This window comes from Achroia grisella, unplaced genomic scaffold (assembly GCF_030625045.1).
Source record: "Achroia grisella isolate CSIRO2021 unplaced genomic scaffold, CSIRO_AGI_Agris_v1 utg413, whole genome shotgun sequence".
NCBI lineage: Eukaryota > Metazoa > Arthropoda > Insecta > Lepidoptera > Pyralidae > Achroia > Achroia grisella.
The window spans coordinates 1,858,353-1,880,179 of record NW_026712846.1 but is presented as its reverse complement, the minus strand read 5'-3'; the positions used below and the strand labels follow the sequence as shown (position 1 = coordinate 1,880,179).

Below are 21,827 nucleotides of genomic sequence, written 5' to 3'. Positions count from 1 at the left end.
ATCGAATATAGATCCCAAACACTCTCGCTCTTTTGTTATTCTTCAATATACAGTGACATGAAACCAAAGAATAATAAGCATTTGTAAAGTTGACGGGAAAATGCTATCGCCAACTGAATATTGTTCCAGAGAAGCTATTCAATTTCGATTAATATTAAAAATTCAGTGGTTTATTATTAAAAACTGAAAGTTTGCAACGATGGCTTGATGGTCGTCGCTCATTTAAATCTAAATGATTTGCGTATTTCAAGGAATTTAGTACACTGTTACTGTCACAAGTATAAATATATACATATGTATAAAACATTTCATCCTAAACAGAAATCAAAATCGCAAGATAGTCACTTTTATATATATATATTTAAAAGTCTTTCACTGTCACTTTACACGATACCAAATATTCTCTAAATACGAGTATAGTACTCGCAAAGAGTAAGCAAAGGGTAAAATTGAACCATAGTATTACGACACAAGTTAAAGTCGAATCTTATTGAAGTGTATTTGTTAAAATATAATGTTATTACATTTATGTGTGCATGTGTCCGCGTCAGAATTGAATTAATATGCCAAAATTGACATATAAGTTAGTTATTAATAATTTGTATTATTAAAAAATATGTATATCAATTTCTGAACGCGTTCTATTTTGACGGGTGCGAACAGTTTGTAGGGGAAAATAAAATTCTTGTTTTTATTAATTTTCATGCAATTTATTTATTATATTAATCTTTAAACCTGCTTGGACTTCTACAAATACCTATTTCAAAACCAAATATCTTCTGCCGTTTTACATTGAAAACTTTAGCGAGTTTTAATGAGTTGAATTACTTTGTTCACAGATCTAAAGGCACACTCAAAACTGCCTGTCTCTTATCGTGGCCTGACGGTCTACCAGATGTCTCATATATGGATTTTGTGTAAGTATTTCTAATATATGTTTTAACTTTCTAATCTGTGCAATCTGATTTATAGCGAACAAACAAATCCACAACACAATAAACACAATAAACACAATTTTCGTGTTTGCAGTTAAAATATATAGTCTGTCAACCAAACAGTGAGTAATGGTCGCAAAAGAAAACATCTAATTTTTGTGTTGTTTTTTTAAAGTTACCATTTTAGTAACTGAGTTTATTTTATTTTTTAAATAAATATTCATTGCCATTTTGACTATATAATATATAATAGTTTATTTATAGGCATTTATATTGCATTTGGCACTTCTCATCTCTGCTTAGTTAGCAAACTAAGAAGAGATACTACGCATATTTTATGATAGAAATATTTAAACAGGTTTTTTTTCAATATACTCATAATATAGAAAATATCCAGCCCAAAAGAGAACAAACGATTATTCTCACGAATACATATTATGTTTATATGGCGCGAGAATCGGAAGTGACGTGGAGTGTTAAACCACCAGACCAGTAATGCCGTCAATATATTTATCTATACATATAAATAAAATCGGAGTGTCTGTTAGTAATATTGAAATAACCCTTTTTTACTATACGCATATGAATATATACGGTATATACACTAAAATAACATTTTTTACCATTTTTGGCTGTCTGTCTGTTTGTTCCGGCTAATCTCTGAAATGGCTGGGCCGATTTTGACGCGACTTTTTTTAACAGGTAGCTGATATAATAAGGAGTAACTTAGGCTACTTTTATTTTAGAAAAATAAAGTTAAATTCCACGCAGACGATGTCGCGAGTACAGCTAGTATTATATTTTTTCTGTGTTTTTATAAGTCATTTGCTTATTTATATTTATAGTTTATGGACCAATAAATAACAGTCTTCCACATTATTAGCTATATAAGAGCTCTCTGGGATTGTCGTCACGGAATTCGAAGTCATTTCTCCACAAAAAGACTTATAATAATAGAAAGGCAAATTAATAAAAAAAATGTCTTTTGAATTTAAATGGCGCAAATCAAAACTCGACAAATTAGAGAGATAAAAATAATTGACATTTAAAGTACAAATAATATCATGTTATAAAGAAATTCTTAGTTTATACGTTTAGAAAAAATGTATTATTGTAAGAGATAGGTACATTAAGGCGTTTAGTAATCTTTTGTAACATTACTTAGTTCGCGGAAGGTTATTTGATTATTGATACTTTTTTTAAAAATATATATACTATAACTAAGTAATATTATGTTATCTGTGCTATAACTTACTCTTAATAATTTAGCACAGAATATTCACTATTATTGGATATATATTCCTACGCATATAGGTATATATCTATATAGAAATTGTGTACCTAAAAATATATTAAGCTTTTAAATTTACATGTTACATGGGGTAGTTTTCGACTTTATGATTAATAAACAAAACTTTAATAAACCCGTAATTTTATACTACCCCGGTTGGTATAAAAGGTAGCATGCCGGCTGTATTTTTGGACTTTTATCTGTTACAAATTACTGTCGCGTGCTTAACGCACATTGGATTACATCATTTGAATGTCTGTCGTGGAACAAAATTTACTGAAACTTTCTTACGCGATTTTAATATCTGTATGACATAAACTGAAACCTTCTGATTAATGTATCTGATATGTACAGTATTTACTTAGTTATTGTAAAAAAAATCTAATAATACTCAAGTCTGTATCTGTAATGAAAGGGTATATGTTTGAGTATTTGTGGAATATATGTTGAGCCGTAAATTTTGGTTTTATTTTTATTTTATAAAGATTCAAAACTCAAAACTGACGAGCTAATTTTGAAAAGAATTAAACATTGAAACATATACCCATGTACGATTTATTCAAAGTGGCCATCTATGATTACCTATTTAAACCTTCAAGCAGCTTAATAAAATACAGCATACAAAATATGTAAAATACACATAGGTACTCTGTATGCTGTATTTTATTAAGCTCTACTCTACTAAGGATACAAGTATGTCAGTGAAAGTACAGAATACGTAAATATTATACTCAAGTGCCGAAATGGATTAATCTAATAAAAGAATTTTTAGTTAGAAGTTACACCTCAAATAGCAACATAAACTTTAAATTTCGTATTCTGGAATCTATTCCGAAGCCGAAAGATTCGTGCTTCAGTATTTTGTAAAAGAATCTCCCAAAGCGTTAAAATTGCGGTGAAAGTTTATAGAAGATGTCGTTGTTTTTAAGTTAGTCGTTATGTATTTACGTACCATGTCTCTAAAGACTACCGGTAGTAAAAAAACTTCCGAGTGTTTTAGTATACTGGTGTATTGTTATAAAGTTTTTTTATTAAATTGGAATAAAAAAAGCCGATTAAAACGCTAACCATCACCTACCTGAATACATAAATCAACATCATAAAATAATAATAATATTAAACACTATTTGGCATAGAGAAGAACTACAACAAGAAACACAGTAAGTAAGAAATTAAAAAGAATAAACGGTGTAATCACTATAAGCAATTTACAGATAACCTGGAGGTTGTCTGTAAGATATTGCTTGAGAGATGAATTAACTACATAAAAAGGTAGGCGGCACACTCAAGACATTATATTTAATAAACGAATAAATAAACATACGTCATATAGGCATACATATATAAAGTTACACTTTATACTACATATTGGAAGGTATCAGAAAAAAACATGAGCAATCGAGAGAGATATGAGATCTTAATTGATTTTGAAAATATATAATGCCCGTATATGGTATCATCTCTCCTGTGTATAATTTTTGTAGTTACCTAAGTTAAGTAACCAATATGTCAATATTTAAAAAGTTATCTATAATTCAGAAATTTCATTACATTTCGTAGATTTATTTATGCAGGAGAAGCCACAGTGTAAACAGTCAAATAAATACTGGCTGTTTACAGCATATGTACAACCTTCAAACTCAAAATATACCTTTCACATTAATTACATTACTGGCACGAATAAACGCAGTTCATGCTAATGCAAAACAATTCTCAGAAATATGTATTAATATGAGCTAAGAAGAATTACTGAAGGAATTCAATCAATATTATGGAGGAAACGGCAGCTTCCTGTATCGCATACTCTTTATGAAGAGATAATACGACTATTTTTCCTGAGTTACATATATACGAGTTCTATTGAATGCCTTTGTTTACATAGTGATTCGATTGATATCAATATTGTCAAAATTTTAGTTATTACTTTGGTTGCTTGGCCGAAGATTGTTTAATTATTTAAACAGTTCGCTGAATTAGTTTATGTTAAAAAAATGTTAAGTTAAATTTATGTAACATATTTAACATTAACTAAAAATATTTCATTATACTTCATTAAACATTGACACTTTAATATAAATATAATAATTATGTACTTATAGCGCATATTTTTTCATCAGTTATCGGAATCGATATTACCGATAATCCGATAATTATCAGAAGTTAGAAATATATATTGCCACAAAGTTGTACTATTGATGCTAACTTTCAAATTACGACCTTCAAGATCTAAATTAAAATAAAATTTAGATCCATCTAAATTGTTGAGAACCTTTTTTAATATTGATATTGAATTTGAAGTTCAATTTTAGTATTTTATAATAAAAAATATAAATATGTCACCTCACTATTTCTACTGCTACCATTAAAATATTTATCTCATGATAAATTATTTTCCAACATATTTCTACAACACTATGCAATAACGACATACAATATTTACAGATATACATTAAGGTTAATGTCGCGTTGTTTTCACTTTTTGCGTCCATTTTTAGCCCTAAATTGAATTCCGTACAGCCTATAATTGACTTTCCAGTTTCGATTTGGAGGTTCTATATAAGATTAATGTCGAAAAAGTTTAGCGGATTGATAAAAATAGCATTTCAGTTGTTGTTTTGTTATAACACAGAATTTACTGTCAATTATCGACAGCTTTTTAATTTTTTAAGCAAAAAGATAGTGTCTTGAGATCTTATATGTCTATTTGGAAGTCGCACATGCTGACTAAGCACAATAGAATTGTATTAGAGTAGGAAAACTATAATACAATCCTTGAAGCTGTAAAAGCCAGCTGCGCCAAACAGCGTTAGAGTAGTAAGAAAAAAAAAGAAACCTGTACTGAGCCGTTTATCTGGCGTGGTAATACTTTTATGGAAAGAGATGACTCTAAAAAGTCGTCTGTGTACCTTAGTCTCACCTATTTCTGTCGCCAAGCAGCTTTCTTTATAACCTGTATTTCGTTGGCAGGGTGCAGATTAGATAAAGAAATTGTAGTATAAAAATTAAGACATCTTAGTCCTCTGTATTAAAAACATAATCAGTCGTGTCTCGGTTATCACTTTTTTATCGTTTATCGTTTACCATCAGGTAAACCGTCTACTTGCTTGCCATTCAAATATGAATGTGAAAAACACTGAGATCATACCCGCAAATTAAAGTGCGAGTTCAATGGATTGTTCTTGATGGTATCTTTGTTTATTACATTATTGACAGTGCACATGATATGCAATGATTATAACTGTAATACAACAATAATAATAGTAACATATTAATATATAGTCCAATAACAAAAATGATGTCTTTGTTAATCTCGTGTATGTACATATTCTATGTATTTATAATATCTTCTACAACACGAACTCGTCCTTCATTCAATTTTACAGAAAGCGACATGCTGCAAAATTGCCGAGTTAAAAATAAATCTAAAGGGCGAACACGCATCAATAGATAAGATTGATGAATGTGGAGGAAGTAAAAGAGGTCTCTTTAAATCAGAGCTCGTGGTTCGATTGTTTCTCCGCGTTCTGCAATCTCGAGAGAGATAAGCCTTACCTATGTTCGTTCGAAATCTTATATATACTGTTAAGTTGAAAATGAGTTTGATTGTATGTTTCTTGTTAAATTTTTTAAGTAATTAATAATAGAAAAAGTTGTAATGCTTCCAGTAGTGAAGGTTAGTTTATTCGCACTGAATATTTGTGATCTTACATGTAGTAATGATAGCGGAATTAAACAAAATAATATAAATCCATTAAGTTATGAATTATACCTATTTCAATAAAGTATAATGTACATTGTATCTACATCTCCTATATAAATGTATCCCTTTTGTACATTTATATTATAATTTAATATGCAATAAAATTTAAGTAAATATATCGAATATATTTACAATGTAAGTTCTTATGCAGATATGAGAAAATTTATGCAATAGGTTTCATGTTCGCGATAGAAACAAGACCAAGATATTTTGTTTCTTATCTTTACGATAAACTCTTTCGATATAAGACCACTGAGACCTTTTGACATCTCGAAATAAAAATGTACGGGATATGTTGATATAATGTATGAGATATTACACGCGTAGTCACGTGGGTATCATATTACAAGAACGAAACTTCAGATATAATGGGTAACGCGTTTTGAATTTTTTCTATTTGAGTCAAGTACAAGGTCCTTTCTTCAAGCCTGAACTCAAATATTCAGTGTGATATATATATATATGGATATATATTTATTTCACTGTGAACATTTGAGAAATGTTATACAAAAATAAATTTTTGAGTTACTTGTAGTTTCCGTGTTATGAATTGCCTAATAGATACCTGTTATAGTTATCCATATACAACATTTTTAATCGGAATACATACAATTATGTTAAATTTACTTCTATTTTTTGTATTGGTGGTCACTTAGCAGCCATTTTGTATCTTATTTTCTGTTCAATTATACGGGTAATTACTATTTTAATTACTTTAGTTCCTGTAATTCGGATTGAGTTATATGGAACTTTCTGTATGATCAGTAAATAGTTATATAATTTGAAATTATAGTATTATATAATTATAGTAGTATATAATTTAAGTGATTATACAATAAAATCATGGTCATTGCTTACTTAAAATTTCTAAGAATCTGTTTGTCGTTATTATTAAAATCAATAATTTCATATTTGTTTCATATACATATGAAAATTCTATAAAACCATACTAGCGATAAAATTGAATAAATCATGAAAGTTTGGATGGTGACAAGTAAAGTTGTTAGTACGGAACCCTCAGTAAGTAAGTGGGATTCGCACGTGACCGGCTTTTTGAGCATGATTCCATTTTAAATATTTCGGTAACAAATACATTTTACATTGAGGGAAGGGATTGTTAGCAATGCGAACTAGTGAGCCCATTGCTAGTACTGTGTTATGACCAGGAGGTCATAACACAGTACTAGCAATGGCCTGACTTATGACCTGTGTTATGACCAGGAGGTCATAACACAGGTCATAAGTCAGGTCACAGAGGTCAACCTCATCCTATGAGGTTGACCTCTGTGACTGGATGCAACGACTTATTAGTAAAAATCTTTAATAATTGTAATAAATGTATATTGTTCCCAAAAGGGTACTCATAGTGGAGACGTAACAATTAGTCAAAAGTGATGTATCAAAAATACAAAGTTTATAGAAAGAATGGTGGATAAGCTGCCAGCAACAACCTCCTTGCAACTTCCCTTTGGAGAACGTAGGGGTTTTTGTGAATTCGCCACGATGGCTACCTGATCTGACTTTTTCCTCGACTGGTGCCTTTTCAACGTATAGCATTACAGCTATCGTATGCGTCATTTCATGTTAATTCATATAAAAAAATACAATCCGATTATATTTTATTTTTAGTTTTCACAGAATTCATTTATAAATCAAGCGAGAACATCTCTTATTACTTTAATTCCGTGCCTAAATAAAACCTTTGTTATTTCCTTATCGGTTACATCGGATAATAAAAACTATCTCGTGTTTCCTTTACCAAAAGGCGAGCATCGAAACACATAATCGGAAATACAAGTTTTACTGGCTTGTTGCCAACTTGATAAAATGTTATACCTCTTTACATAGGTTACGAGATATCTGTACTTTGTATCAGCACTGTTTATACGTTGTACAGTTAGCTTCGTATTTTATTTTATATATCTTCCATTCGTTTTAGTATGTAATATTATGTTATCTGCGGTTTCAATAAATTTACAATCGAATTAAAACATATCTTAAAATAGGTACCTTAATTATTAAATATAGGTACTAATGAAGCAGTATTACTTGCTATTAATTAATAAACTAAGTATATAAACGTTCTAATCGATATTTTTTTTAAAAGTTTACTTCTGTAAAATATTTGTGCACTAAATATACTGCATAAATTTAGTACACAAAATAATTTAGTGAATATCAAATTTAGTAGAGGACTAAGTTCCTCTATATCACAGTATACTATCGCCAGACACTTGATTTCAAAGGTATGTTCCAATTTCAAACTGGCTGTAGTGTGTGATTTTGGAAGTGAATTTACGGAACATGCAGGTATAACAATATAACAATATATTTATGAGAGTTACCTTCGCCGTACAATGTCTTTTGTGAATGTATTCTGAAGAAGTGATATTATGTACCTACTACCTATAAGCTATTATTACAATAAACTTGTTTTGTAAGTACGACTCTCAGCTATGTTCCAGATTATAACTAGCTGTGCCCGCAGTTTCATCCGTATGTAATTTGTAGCCTATGTGTCATTCTTATGTATAAGCTATATTACTGTAAAGTTTCATTAAAATCTGTTGAGTACTTTGTGCGTGAAAGAGTAACAAACAGCTAACACACTTTTGCATTTATAATATTAGCAAAATTCTTGATTCTTTTATTATACGTATATAAAAAATGTTTTTCATATATAAAAAGCTGATTTAATGATTTTGGAATTTTGGAGTATTTATAATTACATTTAATTTTTGTGTATTTTTTATAAGATACTATTGCTTAATTAAGTTTGTAGCCCAATGTTGATACTTGTTGAAACCATGAATATCTTAGCATCATCTAAATGTCGGCTAACCGAATAAATAAACCCTTTTCTTTAGTCCACAACTTTATCACTTCTTTTAAGTTGACAAAAAATTAGGTCTATTGTAGAATCTTTATTACATTGTTCAAGTATTTACTATTTCTTCCTTTGCGTTTGAACTAACAAGCCTTTAATTTCAATGCGGTTGCCACATGTTAAATTTTTCATATAAATCCTTCATATTATATGATTTATATTTTTGAAAATACAATACAAGGAATTACCTACTGTATGTTTTAAAAAAAAAATATTGGCGCTCCCTTTTACTCATATAAATAACTTCAGTGCAAACTATACTTAAAGTCAACCTGTCCAAACCTTTTAGTCTAGACGTTGTTAATGAGACAGTTTATTTTAATAAAGGTTTTAATTAGCAATGAATTTTTACAAATATTTGTAGTAAAAATACCTGAAAATTTTCGTTTGTTAAAGAATCAATTCTATGTTTAAATTTATAATATTTTATTATTTATTAAGCAACTATAGTCCTCGCGTATAGATTTTCTACATGTTCAAAGTAGTAATAGTGATAAGATTTTGAACAAATACTGTTTTATTATTGGAATAACATCGGTTGTCGCAAAGAAAACTTAGGGGGCGCTACTGTATACGCTCGGGAATCAGCAGCGCCATCTTTTCCACACTATCATTGGGAAGAAAACGTACCTAGTGGGCCAATGGCTGCTGGTAGGAAGAAAGGACATCCTGACAAGATATTCGTGTTGCTCGTAAAGTGAACAAATAACTGTGAATAAAATATTACAGGAAGTTTGCTACTATATCGTGAGAATCGTCAAAACCTTTTTTTGAAATATCCAATACAACCGCGTTAAAATAAATTTCAATTAAAAAATGGCTATGTGCTATTCTTATGCATAAGCTATATTACTGTAAAGTTTTAATAAAATCCGTTCAGTAGTTTTTGCGTGAAAAAGTAACAAACTTCCATACTTACAAACTTTCGCATTTATAATATTAATAATAATAAGATATATGATGATTACTATCAGTATAGCATTTTTCGAAGGGGAAAATATCGTAGGTTTAGGTATCTTTCGGAAAACGTAGCACATATATTAGAACTACTCGCCACCACATAAATCAACTCTTAATACTGTCTGTGGAAGCCGAATTCCCTAATAGTCTTTAGCTCCTTACTTCTAATACGAAACTATACCTATGTTTCGAATCTAAACGACGATCATTAAGCAAAATCAATCAATCGGACCCTGGAAACCTAACATTAAGCGTTGGGTTACACTGAAAGTATTAGTAGATTAACCTTCAGAAATGTGAACTCACACTTTCTTGTACAGTCCAAAAATTGTATTCATTATTACGATTGTTTGTATCAGGCTAGGTGATTTCTATGTATAATATGTACATATATATATATATATTTAATCGAATTAGATAGTCAATTTCACTACTTGATGGATTTATATAATTTCGAACCGATTTTCTAGTAGTAGTAGAGTTTTGTAGTAGAGGACAGCCATATTGCAAATGGGTGTGGACTCAAAAACAGTCGGAATTTGATAGCCATTAGTGAAGGTCGTATCCAAGCTCTGCTTAGCTTGGGACTAGATAAAGTGTGTGAATTATCCAGGTTTATTATTATTATTTGTTATTAATATAAACTTACGTGGTTTTCAATGTAAATTTTCTCATTATAACTAATATGAAATGTTTAAGTAAACTAAACCAAGTTTAGATTTCTGTGAGTCTTAGCACAGCATTGATCTATCGGCTTAATTTTGACTACAGCAGTAAAGGACTGAACCGAAACTTATTTGATTTATTAATATCTGACTTCCGATTTTAAAATCACAGATATTAGGTGAAACATTTTTTATACTATGATACATTGGTAGCAAACCAGTAAAGTAATATAGGCTCTTTAATAAACAGTTACTGTAACCTATGGACGTCTACAACAATGTCGATGTTACGTGCGCATTGTTCAAGTTCGGTATCCTGTTGAAACTCGAGAGAAAACAATAGCGAAAGTTGTACAGTAAAACACTAACTGTTTCCCAGGACTTTGTCTGCTTAAACTTTCATCTCATATTTCACTCCTTTCAGATTATTTTTTGAGACAAAATATAGTCTATACGAGTATAGGTAGAGATAGCCAGGCGTTTAGTTGAGAAAACATTTCAGACATACACAATTTCGAATTTATAATATTAATAACAATAATATGGATAGATTATATACATACACATATAGTATTTATGATTGAATATGTATGAACAAATATTCTCACGTACACATGGGACGGTTCTGGTCCTAGTAATGACGTTATTTTATTCTTGCGTAATAACTGCAGAGTTTGACCCTTGATGCACTTACTGCAGAACACGTTTTGCATTGGATTACTGCCAATTCATAGGAGCAACTCCAACGAATTTTAATCGGAAGTGTATATTGTGTAGTATATAGATTTAACATAATATTGTAGAAATTCAGAAGTATTTGTTTAATAGTGCAATATGAGCTTTTTATGTAATTGAATGGTAAACAAGCTGGCGGCTCACGTTATGGACCTCGGTTAAGTGATAACCGATGTCTTTATAGGTACATGAGTAGTTCAAATGGATATCACGTGATGTGACCATTTATGTGTTGTTATTCTACAGGACTTAAATGTTATGTCTGTCTATCCTGTGATTACACTGTACTTTAAGTGGAACACGTCTTATAAAGCAAACTGCTTTGGGGCTGAAATAGGTGAGACAGAGGTACAAGTATAGTACGTACTTACTATATTGTAGGTAAATTAACTATTAAATTCATAAACGATTAATATATTTTAGATATGTACTAATAACTCTGTAGAATTCATAAAGCGCCATCTATCTAAGTAGGCCTTGTGTTATCGTAATAGCTCATAAATACACAAATAAATACTATACTATTTAACACCCAGAACGATGCAAACAAATTATTGTTTGTATCATGTATGGATTGATGAGAAATTGACCTTGCACCCATCGGAAGTAAAGTAGTTTGCTAAATCGCTAGACCACTGTGACCTAAAATAAAATATATTTAGTCCTTCATCATCCCAAGTACTACTTACACATTAAGGTGCGTGATATACAATACCTGAAATTGATCTAAAATTACATCAGCTAACAAAGGATTGATGAACCCAATTTCAATCACAACCTGTAGTCCATTAGACAAATAAAAATAAAATTGTAAGTTTGTGAGTAGGTTACGTTTGACAAATCGTCTTCATTATTTAAACTCTTCTAGTGACACTAGTGTTAATCATATGAATATAAGTCAGAAGACTGAATAAAACAACACTTTGTACAAAGTCATCTGTATGATTAAAACCTCAGTCAGTATTTCAGCCGCGAAACAGCTCACATTATAAGCTGTTTTTGGTTGTAGGGTGAGATTAGCAGAAATTACAGAATAAAAGTATGATAGTCCTCCAGAATGACAATGATTAAATTCAAATTCAAAATATATGGAGCATCATCTTGTTTGTCATTCCAGATACATAACAAAGAAAAACAAAATAAAGTTTTTTTTTATTATGTTTGATAAATATATGTACATTTTGGTATATTTACTGTTCGAATTCGAATTAGTAATTTTGGGTATAGAATCTAAAATATATCAACGGAAGTTGCGTCAAGTTCAAGAAAGGAAATGAACGAAATTTCATGTAAAGTTATGAGAATCTCCTTTGTTTGAAGATGATTGAAGACAAAAAAGGTTTAGTTAAACTTTGTCAATAATTCAGATTTACAATATTCCATGGCAATGTTTATATAAGATTCTATTAAATTACATATATACCCGTCCCATCTACATGGCATAGTATTCGATATAGAAAAAAAATATGATATTATGGACACGAAATTCCATCATAATATCATATTATTTTTCATACAAAGAAATAATGATAACAAATGCAAATATTCCGTTTCGTGTAAATTAGCCTTTAGAAATAGCTCTCGGCGATTCGGTCGTACTATGCTATGATAGTGAGGGATCAATGACCTTATTTACTATTCATATAAGCAACTATTCAGATAGTAGGGAATAAATATTTTTTTATTCAATACAATTTTATTAGATAATGCAAAAAGCGAGGTGTTCGAAGTTTGACGTGTAAGTCTGTCTTCCCAAAGTTTCAAACCGAATAGTTTGGAATTATACCATCATTTGGGCAAGGCAATTGTTAGCAATATGGATTAATAGTGCTTGTTAGCCCATTGCTAGCAACGTATCATGTCAGGTTTGTCTGCAAACAGTTCCCCCTGGAAACAATTATGTTAAATTCCTTGTGAATTTGCCAGGATGGGCTAACTGACCTGACCTCACACTCATCTTATCATCCTCCACTGACCCCGCCAGCGTATACCGTTAGCGCAACGAGCATACTCTTCTACTGTCATCCCTTAGAAAAAATTTTGTAACTTATTGTCAAATAGCTGACGTATTTAAGATTTTTCTTAGCTAAAATTCATATTATTCATAAATTATGAATATTTGTGCAGGCATATAAAATTGAATTTGTTTTATAAGCATTTTTTTTACTTGTTAGTTAAATAATGAAATATTAGTATACAAATTCATAAAAACAATTTATTCGTACCGTACTATATATATACAGTATGGTATGAACATGAATCAGGGAATGCTTATAATTTTATAGCACCTTATGTATATGAGTGCAAAGCAAAATTATTACGGTCACTTCAAATTCATAACTTACAAGTACGAAACAAGACCATAAAGCCGCATTAATGCTAATGCATTTGGGTCGATAACACTTGGGTTTGTTTTGTGTAATGCAGGAAGATTTATTATCTCACGAAATCACTAAACTGGACCAGTGACAGCTTCCTAAAACCCTGGAACCTTTGAATTTTGCAGATTCATGTTTATGTACTCTATTCATTTATGTTTTTACTGTTCGAGGAAGATTGTTTTATGTAAATTAGTTTGGGAAATAAGATGGTATTCCGTCCTTATCACCATTACCTAGTCGTCGTATATATGACAGCACTATGACATCAATTTATCGTGTGACGCCCGTGATATAACTCATGCTTTACCGTTCGTACGGACTAAATGTTTTTTAAAGCAACAAGCAGATCTTATTTTGTAAATACATATAAAATATACATTGAAGACATCCAGGCCGATATAAACAATGATGAATACAAATGTTTATACCGTGCGAGGAATTGAACCTGCCACCATCGAAAATTAGCCAGTGTGCTAAATTGCTAGACTACTTAGGACATCATACTATCTTAGTATGATATCCTAAGTATCATGCTTCTTATTTTAAATTTTCCTGTTTGACGTCTGAATTTCATATAGAGAAGTAATTACGCTAACGACTTTTTACAAAATCGATTATTAATTTAATTTCGAAACATGTATTTCTTGTTTGTAATCAATCGAATTATAAAAGGTATTTGATTAATTTTAAAAACTCTTCTTCACAAAAAGCTATACTGTAATTATCAGCGAACACATAAATTGGTTGGTTGAGAGCGGTGCAAGAACGATCGTCGTCAAGATTTTTGGGGTAGGCCTTTGTTCAGCAGCGATCGTCTTCTAGTCATGATGATGATGATGATAAGAAAAATTATTATTCAATAATCGAGCCTCAGTCAATGTATGTACATGGTTACTGCTTTCATCATTAAGTGAATCATTCATTTCTAAGTCAGAATAATGACATAAAATAAATATCAGCTTGAATTCATTCAAACACTATCTGTTACTAATCAACCATTAACTATGTCTGAGTAGGTCAGTTTTTTAAATCTCCACTAAGGAAGTGCTTAAGTGACCATTTGACGTCTCTGAATATGGCTGTATATCTCACTCGTGATTTTTTTGAGATGTAAGATGATTAAGTCCGCCACGTTTATACAATCAATGTTTACGTCAAGTTTCATAGCAAGCTGTTCAAATCTTAAGTTGTGAAAATGTAACAAACAGATAGACATACACACTTTCAGATTAATAATATTTATATATACATTTCTATATATTATAGTATGGGTAGAATGATACTCGTAGATATTATATTATGAGGATTGAACGTTCCAGTACTTATACTACAAGGAAAATAAGAATTTAACTCAGAAAATGAATCTTCTTTTTTACATTATTGAATGGATGTGTCGCTAGGCGATAGCTCTTGACCTTTAGAAGTTATGTAAATTCAGTAAAGGATACATACATAATAGAAAGAAAGAAAGAAAGAAGGAAAATAATAATTGCATTATAAATGAGGACATAAATTTTTAATATTGACCGTATTAAAAAAAACACTAACGTAATACATAAATGAGTTGCTAGTGAATATTCTATATTAATATTCTGTATAGAGAGAGCAGATTTTGAAATTCATTCCATTAATGACTATCAAAAGAAAAAGATTTGCACCGAAAGTTTCAAAAGAAATCTTATCGGGAAATACTGACTGTAAGGAACCGTAAAACTAAAGGAAACCAACCGTTTTTAGTTGATCTCTTCGAAATATGTTTACATATTATACATTTTACGATTATCCAATATTCAGGAAATAATCGTAAGTTATAATAAAAGTAATAAAAATAAAAATAATAATATATTCCAATAATAGGGCCACATGGTTTGTTTTTAGAAATGAAAATGGGTTCTAGATTATTATACCTTCATCCGTTTAAGACTACAGTACAAATCAAAATAAAAGGTTTTTTATTATATTAATAATAACTTAAAAAACGGGTCCATCATATAGTAAAGTTACAAAATACATGTTATTTGATCGCAAAATGTTTAGTGTGTTTTTGATCGTCTTTCTCTTATTATATGATGTTGTCATAATTTTCATGATAGCACCTTGTTTTTATATCATACCTTTAATTATATTATTATTTCAAATGAGGTAGTTAGTAACATTTTCAATTATTGATATTTTAATTTAAATGTAGCTCTTAACATGTCCAAATTTCTCCGAAGAAATTTTAATTCAACATAGCAGGTGGTTAACGGAATTGCAAGGAGCAAAGGTCGTCTGTATATATGTATAACAGCACTTCAAACATCATATTATATGTGATGCTGATATGTGATGATTATGTGAAATGCTGAGGAATAAAATGTCCTAACTCGTATCCTGTAATTTCACTGTGTTATAACGAAACACATCTTATAAGACTCGGTGACTGAATTAAGTGAGTCTAAACGCAAAGGACTTTATTTAAAGTCAACTTCGGTATAACATCGATATTATCCACTACAAAGAAACACTGGTCTCTTAGCCTTAATTATGTGCCTACTTAAAATATATACATATATGTTGTTTGTTACAGGTATCAAGTATTATTTTTCGTAGTCACATATGCTGTACCAATGTTGGGAATGACGTTCTTTTATTCAGCCATGGGCCGAGTACTATGGGGCTCTAGATCCATAGGAGAATTAACACAAAGGCAGGTCGACTCAATTCGATCCAAAAGGAAGGTACGATATGACATTTTATTTATAAATAAAGTGAATGTACAATCATTTTTCTGTTAATGAATGTGAAATGTGAATAAAAAATGAGAGATGAAATTGTAAACCTTTCACACGTGTAGGAAAATAAAATTGGATTCTGGATGATTTTTTTATAATTATGAGTTTATTTATTATTGTTTATTTATGTCGTTCGTTATACATCTCTAATTTCAATTTTATTACTCATGCACCACTCAGATATATATAAGTCAGTATTATTAATTTGAATATTTATAGAATTGATAATTAACTAACTATTAAATACAATAAAAAATTGTTATATAGATAAACTATATTTGATATTTTTGATAGTTGGTATTTTTGGTAGACATATTTGATAGTTAGTTAATTATTAATTCTTTAATTATTCAAATAGAACTATAAAAAATTGTAGCTAAGAACTAACTCAATCATGTCAGCTTTCATTACAAAAACACATATCATAATTGGTATATTTATTTAAGAGATACGTTGCGCATTGCAACACACTAAACTTATAACATTCCTCTTTTAGTGACGGGGGTTATAAAAAACTAACGCGCTTTTTAGTAGAGGCTAAAAATTTGTAAATAAATAAATAATTCTTAATTTAAGTTAAACTAGTCCTTACTTCTATTTCTTGATTATTAAACATATATAAATATTTCGTAAATTAACTCATTTATAATATTCTGACAAGTCCAGAGTTGTTATTTACAATTACGTAACTTTGTACGACAGTGTTGTTCATCTGTCAGACTTAGTTGGTCGTTTGTTGTAAGGAATTATTTCCTAATATCAAATATGAATGGATCTGTTTAATACATATTTATTTATAATAAATGTAACGATGACCTCCAGCAACCTCATTTGTCCTTGAATATATTATGAATATATTTAGAATATTTCCTTGAATCTGTCTTCATATTCACTGCCCTTAATTTGAGAATTTTACTCATGAATAAGAAGTCTAAGAATAATAAACGCCTAAAGATAAATAAATCTATACTTATTTTTGTTTTCTATAACTGTAGTTAATAATACCACCAATGAGTGAACGCACAGAGCAATTAAAGCTACGTTAACTCTTATAAAAGTTGGTACCACTCTTATGAGAATTGAACCAAAATTGATTCTACACAGCAACCTGAAATGGTTCTAAAAATGAAAAACTTGTCCAGTTTCACACATAAATTGCTTTGTTTCAATTGAGGCGGGCTTGAACATGACGATAAAAATGAATTTATCCAAACAATAGCTTGCAAAATTGCCGTGCCAAAAGAATTGGTATCACCGATTCATACTAAAGTTGTTTGTTCCTAGTAACGCAAGCCTGAGTGAACTGTGAACAGTTTGCCCCATTTTCTTGGTTGTTGTTTTATAATTCGAATTCGGACAGGCGAGGAACATGGGATATTCTGCCAAGTCATAGGTTATCATAAATCTACTATTTCTTGCTTAAATTTGTGTGCATTTCTCTTGGAATAAAAGAATTAAAAAAAATAAAATTAATTAACGTTCCATTTTTAAAGTTATAAATATGCATTAAGTAAAAGAAGTCGTCTAATTTCTTTTGGCATGACCCTCGTACACTTGAGTAGGTTTAGGTGAATGGCATTTCTGGAATTGTTTCCAAATTCCGATCTATTTTAATTGGTCTTCATTGAACTGTCTGCCTAATATAGAGCAGTCAAGAGTACTTATAGAAAGGGCTTTGAATACGACCCGCATAATTAAACTACGAAAACTAATTGTTGCTACTTGTTTATTAGCTTGTTTATCAAACGACAGTAGTTTACATTTATATGTAGTATGTTGGATTTACGATGCAAATCCCTTTTATAGATTGCCACAAAGAACGACCCTCAGAACAACCTGAATATTATGAAGTTAATCGTATAATAAAGCGTATAAAATAAATCTCGCAAAACAGTAGGATGTTATGAGTTTGAAGATGTTGTGATTTTATAAATATTAGTCTTTAGGTGTGGTGTATCAGCCATATTAAATATATAAATCTATTTTGTACAATATTTTTATTCGAAATATAAACTTGTTTCTGTCTGAATTAATGAGGGCTTCTCCCTTATCCTTTTTTAAATCAAAACTTCGTCATTTATAAACAGATTTAGAGTTTTTTCAATTGAAAAGATAGATTTCAGATTCATAATTTAATCTAAACGTCTTTTTTAAATGTATGTTGTTTTTTCTATTATTGTATATCAGTATATGTTTATATATGCTATAAACAAGTATTTGATACTTTATTTCTGTTTCAGGTTGTGAAAATGTTCATTCTAGTAATTGTGATATTTGGTATATGCTGGCTGCCCTACCACACGTACTTCATCTACACTCACTTCAACCCTTCAATATTGTATATGAAATATGTTCAACATGTGTACCTCGGGTTCTACTGGCTAGCCATGGCAAATGCCATGGTAAACCCACTAATTTATTACTGGATGAATGCCAAGTAAGTAATATAGATAACTCTTGTCAACTTCTATTCTCCTAGTTCTTTATAGAGAATTACGTAGGTAGTGGCTAAACTACCCCGCATAAGGTTTTTGTTTCAAAATGGAGAAGACCACTTATTATAATAAACTGCCAGAATCTGCACTAAATCTGACAGAGAGGCAATTCAAATCTTATATTAAACAATTTTTGTGTAAGAAAGCCTATTACAGGATAGACGAATTCATAGACGACATCATAATCAAGTAAATAATTAGTTTATTAGCATACAACGTTTTAATTTGCTTTCTTGATTCAATTATTTTAGAAATATGAAAGCGTAGCGGTTTTTGTATTGATTGCCGCATGCAATCTTATGTGAAATGTGAATACTATAACCATCAGATGGCAATTGTGAGTAGCTATGACATGGTCTGGTGTTTTGAGTGGTCATGCTCACTAAAATGTCCAGACTTGTGGCGGCGTGGTGGGCCGGGTCATTGGACTCCCTAAAATATGGTCGAGCGCAGTGGCTGGTGGCTGGCTCATCCGTCATACTCGTGAACGGGTGCTGCTTGTGTGGACTGGTCTGCTCTAATCACTATCACTTATTAATTGTTTAACCAGTTGTTGTATATAGAATGTTTTTTCTATTTTATTATTTCATTAAATTAGTGCTAATCGGTGGTTTGTATTCACAGACTTAAACTTAAATTGTAAGTAAGAATAAATTATTTAAAAGAGCAACTCACAAGTTTATTGCTTGTTCTTCTTGTGATGAGACAACATTCCGAATGAGCGGTAGATTAAAAAAAAAATGTTATGACTATTCAAAAGTGCTTCAATGTAAGTTTATTTGAATAAATGATTTTCTATTCTATTCTATGAGGTTATAACATTTCCATTACAACTCATAATCCCATCCATTCCTATCTAATCTAATATATACATATTGTAAATACATAGTTTTAATAGATAGCAAAAAAATTTTTAATACAAGCTGTGTATCGCCATTAGTATTTTTTAATTAATTATAATGAACGGTGCTGCACTGTAATCCATTTATAAAAAGATATGTATATGCATCATAGTTCAACATATTTATTTTATAAATGGGTCAAATTAATACTAACATCGAAATTGTTAGGCCGACTTGTCTGTTAGTTCATAGTTATGAAGTCATCTGGAATTGATCTTAATGATTTTCATGCAATTGCTAATAATTCCCTTCCCTTCGATGTGATGCGTATTAAGCACAAGTATTGTAATATAATACAAATAGACATACATTTATCAAATAGAAGTCACGTACAAAAGATATCAATGAAAGTAACGGGCGAAGATACAACTTGTTTTATGATATAAAACCCGCAATTGTAAGTGGATACGAGGCAGTTTATTAGTGAAACTTTATGTCGGTCCTTCACATCGCACAAAGTGAATATAAAGAGATAGTGCCAATTCAGAAGAGTGTTTTATATTAGTCTTAAATTACTTGAGGAAGATAGTTGGTTCCTGGAATATATTGGTCTTTGATCGTTTAGTTGGAAGACAGAATTATAATTAAAATCATTTCAGTATTCCAAGTATCTAGGTAGACAGATCAAAAACTCTAGATGTAGATTTCTTGGTAATAATATATCTAATATGTTAAATACATTAAAATTATATACTGTAACGTTAGTATAAATAATAATAATATCGTAGTGCTAAAGATATTAATATATGTATAAAAAACATTGAAATGCGCAATATACTATAATTTCTTGATTATATCTACATTTGGATCTGTAGAAAATAAATAAAAGTAAACATATTAATATGTCTAAGAGCTAAATGATTTTGATAAATATGAATAAATAAATATAGTTATTTTTAACCCAATAAAGTATTTAGTACCTACAACTCGATAAATAATATTAGTAATTACTTCACTTATTGTTTTTTCTTGTTAAGTATAAGAAAATTAGTAGAAGCTATGTCATAAAAATATATAGGATACAGATGGTGGGTATTATTATGTTCTCAGTACTGCACTATATATTGTAGCTAAGAAGTCTAAATTCAATGCGATGGAAAGAAAACATTTGACACCCTCAAATAGTTTAATTATTATAGATTTTGAGTATTGTTTATGCTCTAGTATCCTTATAAAATTATATCTTCCTGTACCTAAGTCTTTTCTTTTAGTAGATCCATATGTAGGGAATAAACACTACGAGTAGATATATAAATGTATGTAAAACATAAAAATGTTATTCTAGTTGTTAAATATTAATTGTTAATATTCCACATATATAATGTACATGAATTAAAATTAAGTTGGAAGCATGACAAAACTCACAAGGGATACGAAATAGTTTTCGCTTCGCAAAACTAAATGCATATTTCCCCAAATTAAAGTAACGGCGCCGTGTTACTTGCTTTTCAGTGCGGCGGATATAATGTAATAACGTACCGCATTTCACCACCTGAGACCGCATGCATCAAGATGCTGCCTAAAAAGTTTACCCGCGAAATTTTCATAAAATTAAAAGTAATAAATTTAAAAAGAGAACTCGTTTCCCTTGCCAATTTTGTTTTCCTTTATATTAAAGGCTACTCATCAACTCGTAGTTAAATTAAAAAAAGAACATTAAAGACATTCAATGTTTTTTATAGGTTCAGGACGTACTTCAGGACAGCTATACTCTGCCGTTGGAGGGACATGCTGCGTCGACGTCGAAAGAGGCCGCTCCCCGAATCACCACCCGACTGCATTTCGCAGTCTGGCAGCCGTTCAAGATCAGGTTTTTACTCGTTAACGTAATTATTAAAGTAATATATTTGGTATCATTAATCAGCACATATAATAATTTGCTATTTCATCGACACTTAATGGACGTTTGTTCCATTACCATACCATAGAGTACCTAGATTTTTTTTTTCTTTATGGTACAGCAAGGTATTTTATATGTCGATAATCATAAAGTCGCATATACATAGCACTATAATATATTTCTTAATAATAAAACCATCAAA

At 30.2% G+C, this 21,827-nt stretch overlaps 1 protein-coding gene across 1 annotated transcript in view; it reads left to right on the top strand.

The window, feature by feature from the left end:
• Nucleotides 1-563: 563 nt before the first annotated feature.
• The window catches only part of LOC131844770 (tachykinin-like peptides receptor 86C), a 38,856-nt gene continuing 17,592 nt past the window's right edge, over nt 564-21,827 (top strand). Inside the window, exons 1-5 of the mRNA XM_059193731.1 lie at nt 564-583; nt 840-917; nt 16,184-16,334; nt 18,629-18,825; nt 21,468-21,595. Coding sequence (XP_059049714.1) covers nt 564-583; nt 840-917; nt 16,184-16,334; nt 18,629-18,825; nt 21,468-21,595 — 574 coding nt within the window. The remainder of the gene's footprint in view (nt 584-839; nt 918-16,183; nt 16,335-18,628; nt 18,826-21,467; nt 21,596-21,827) is intronic.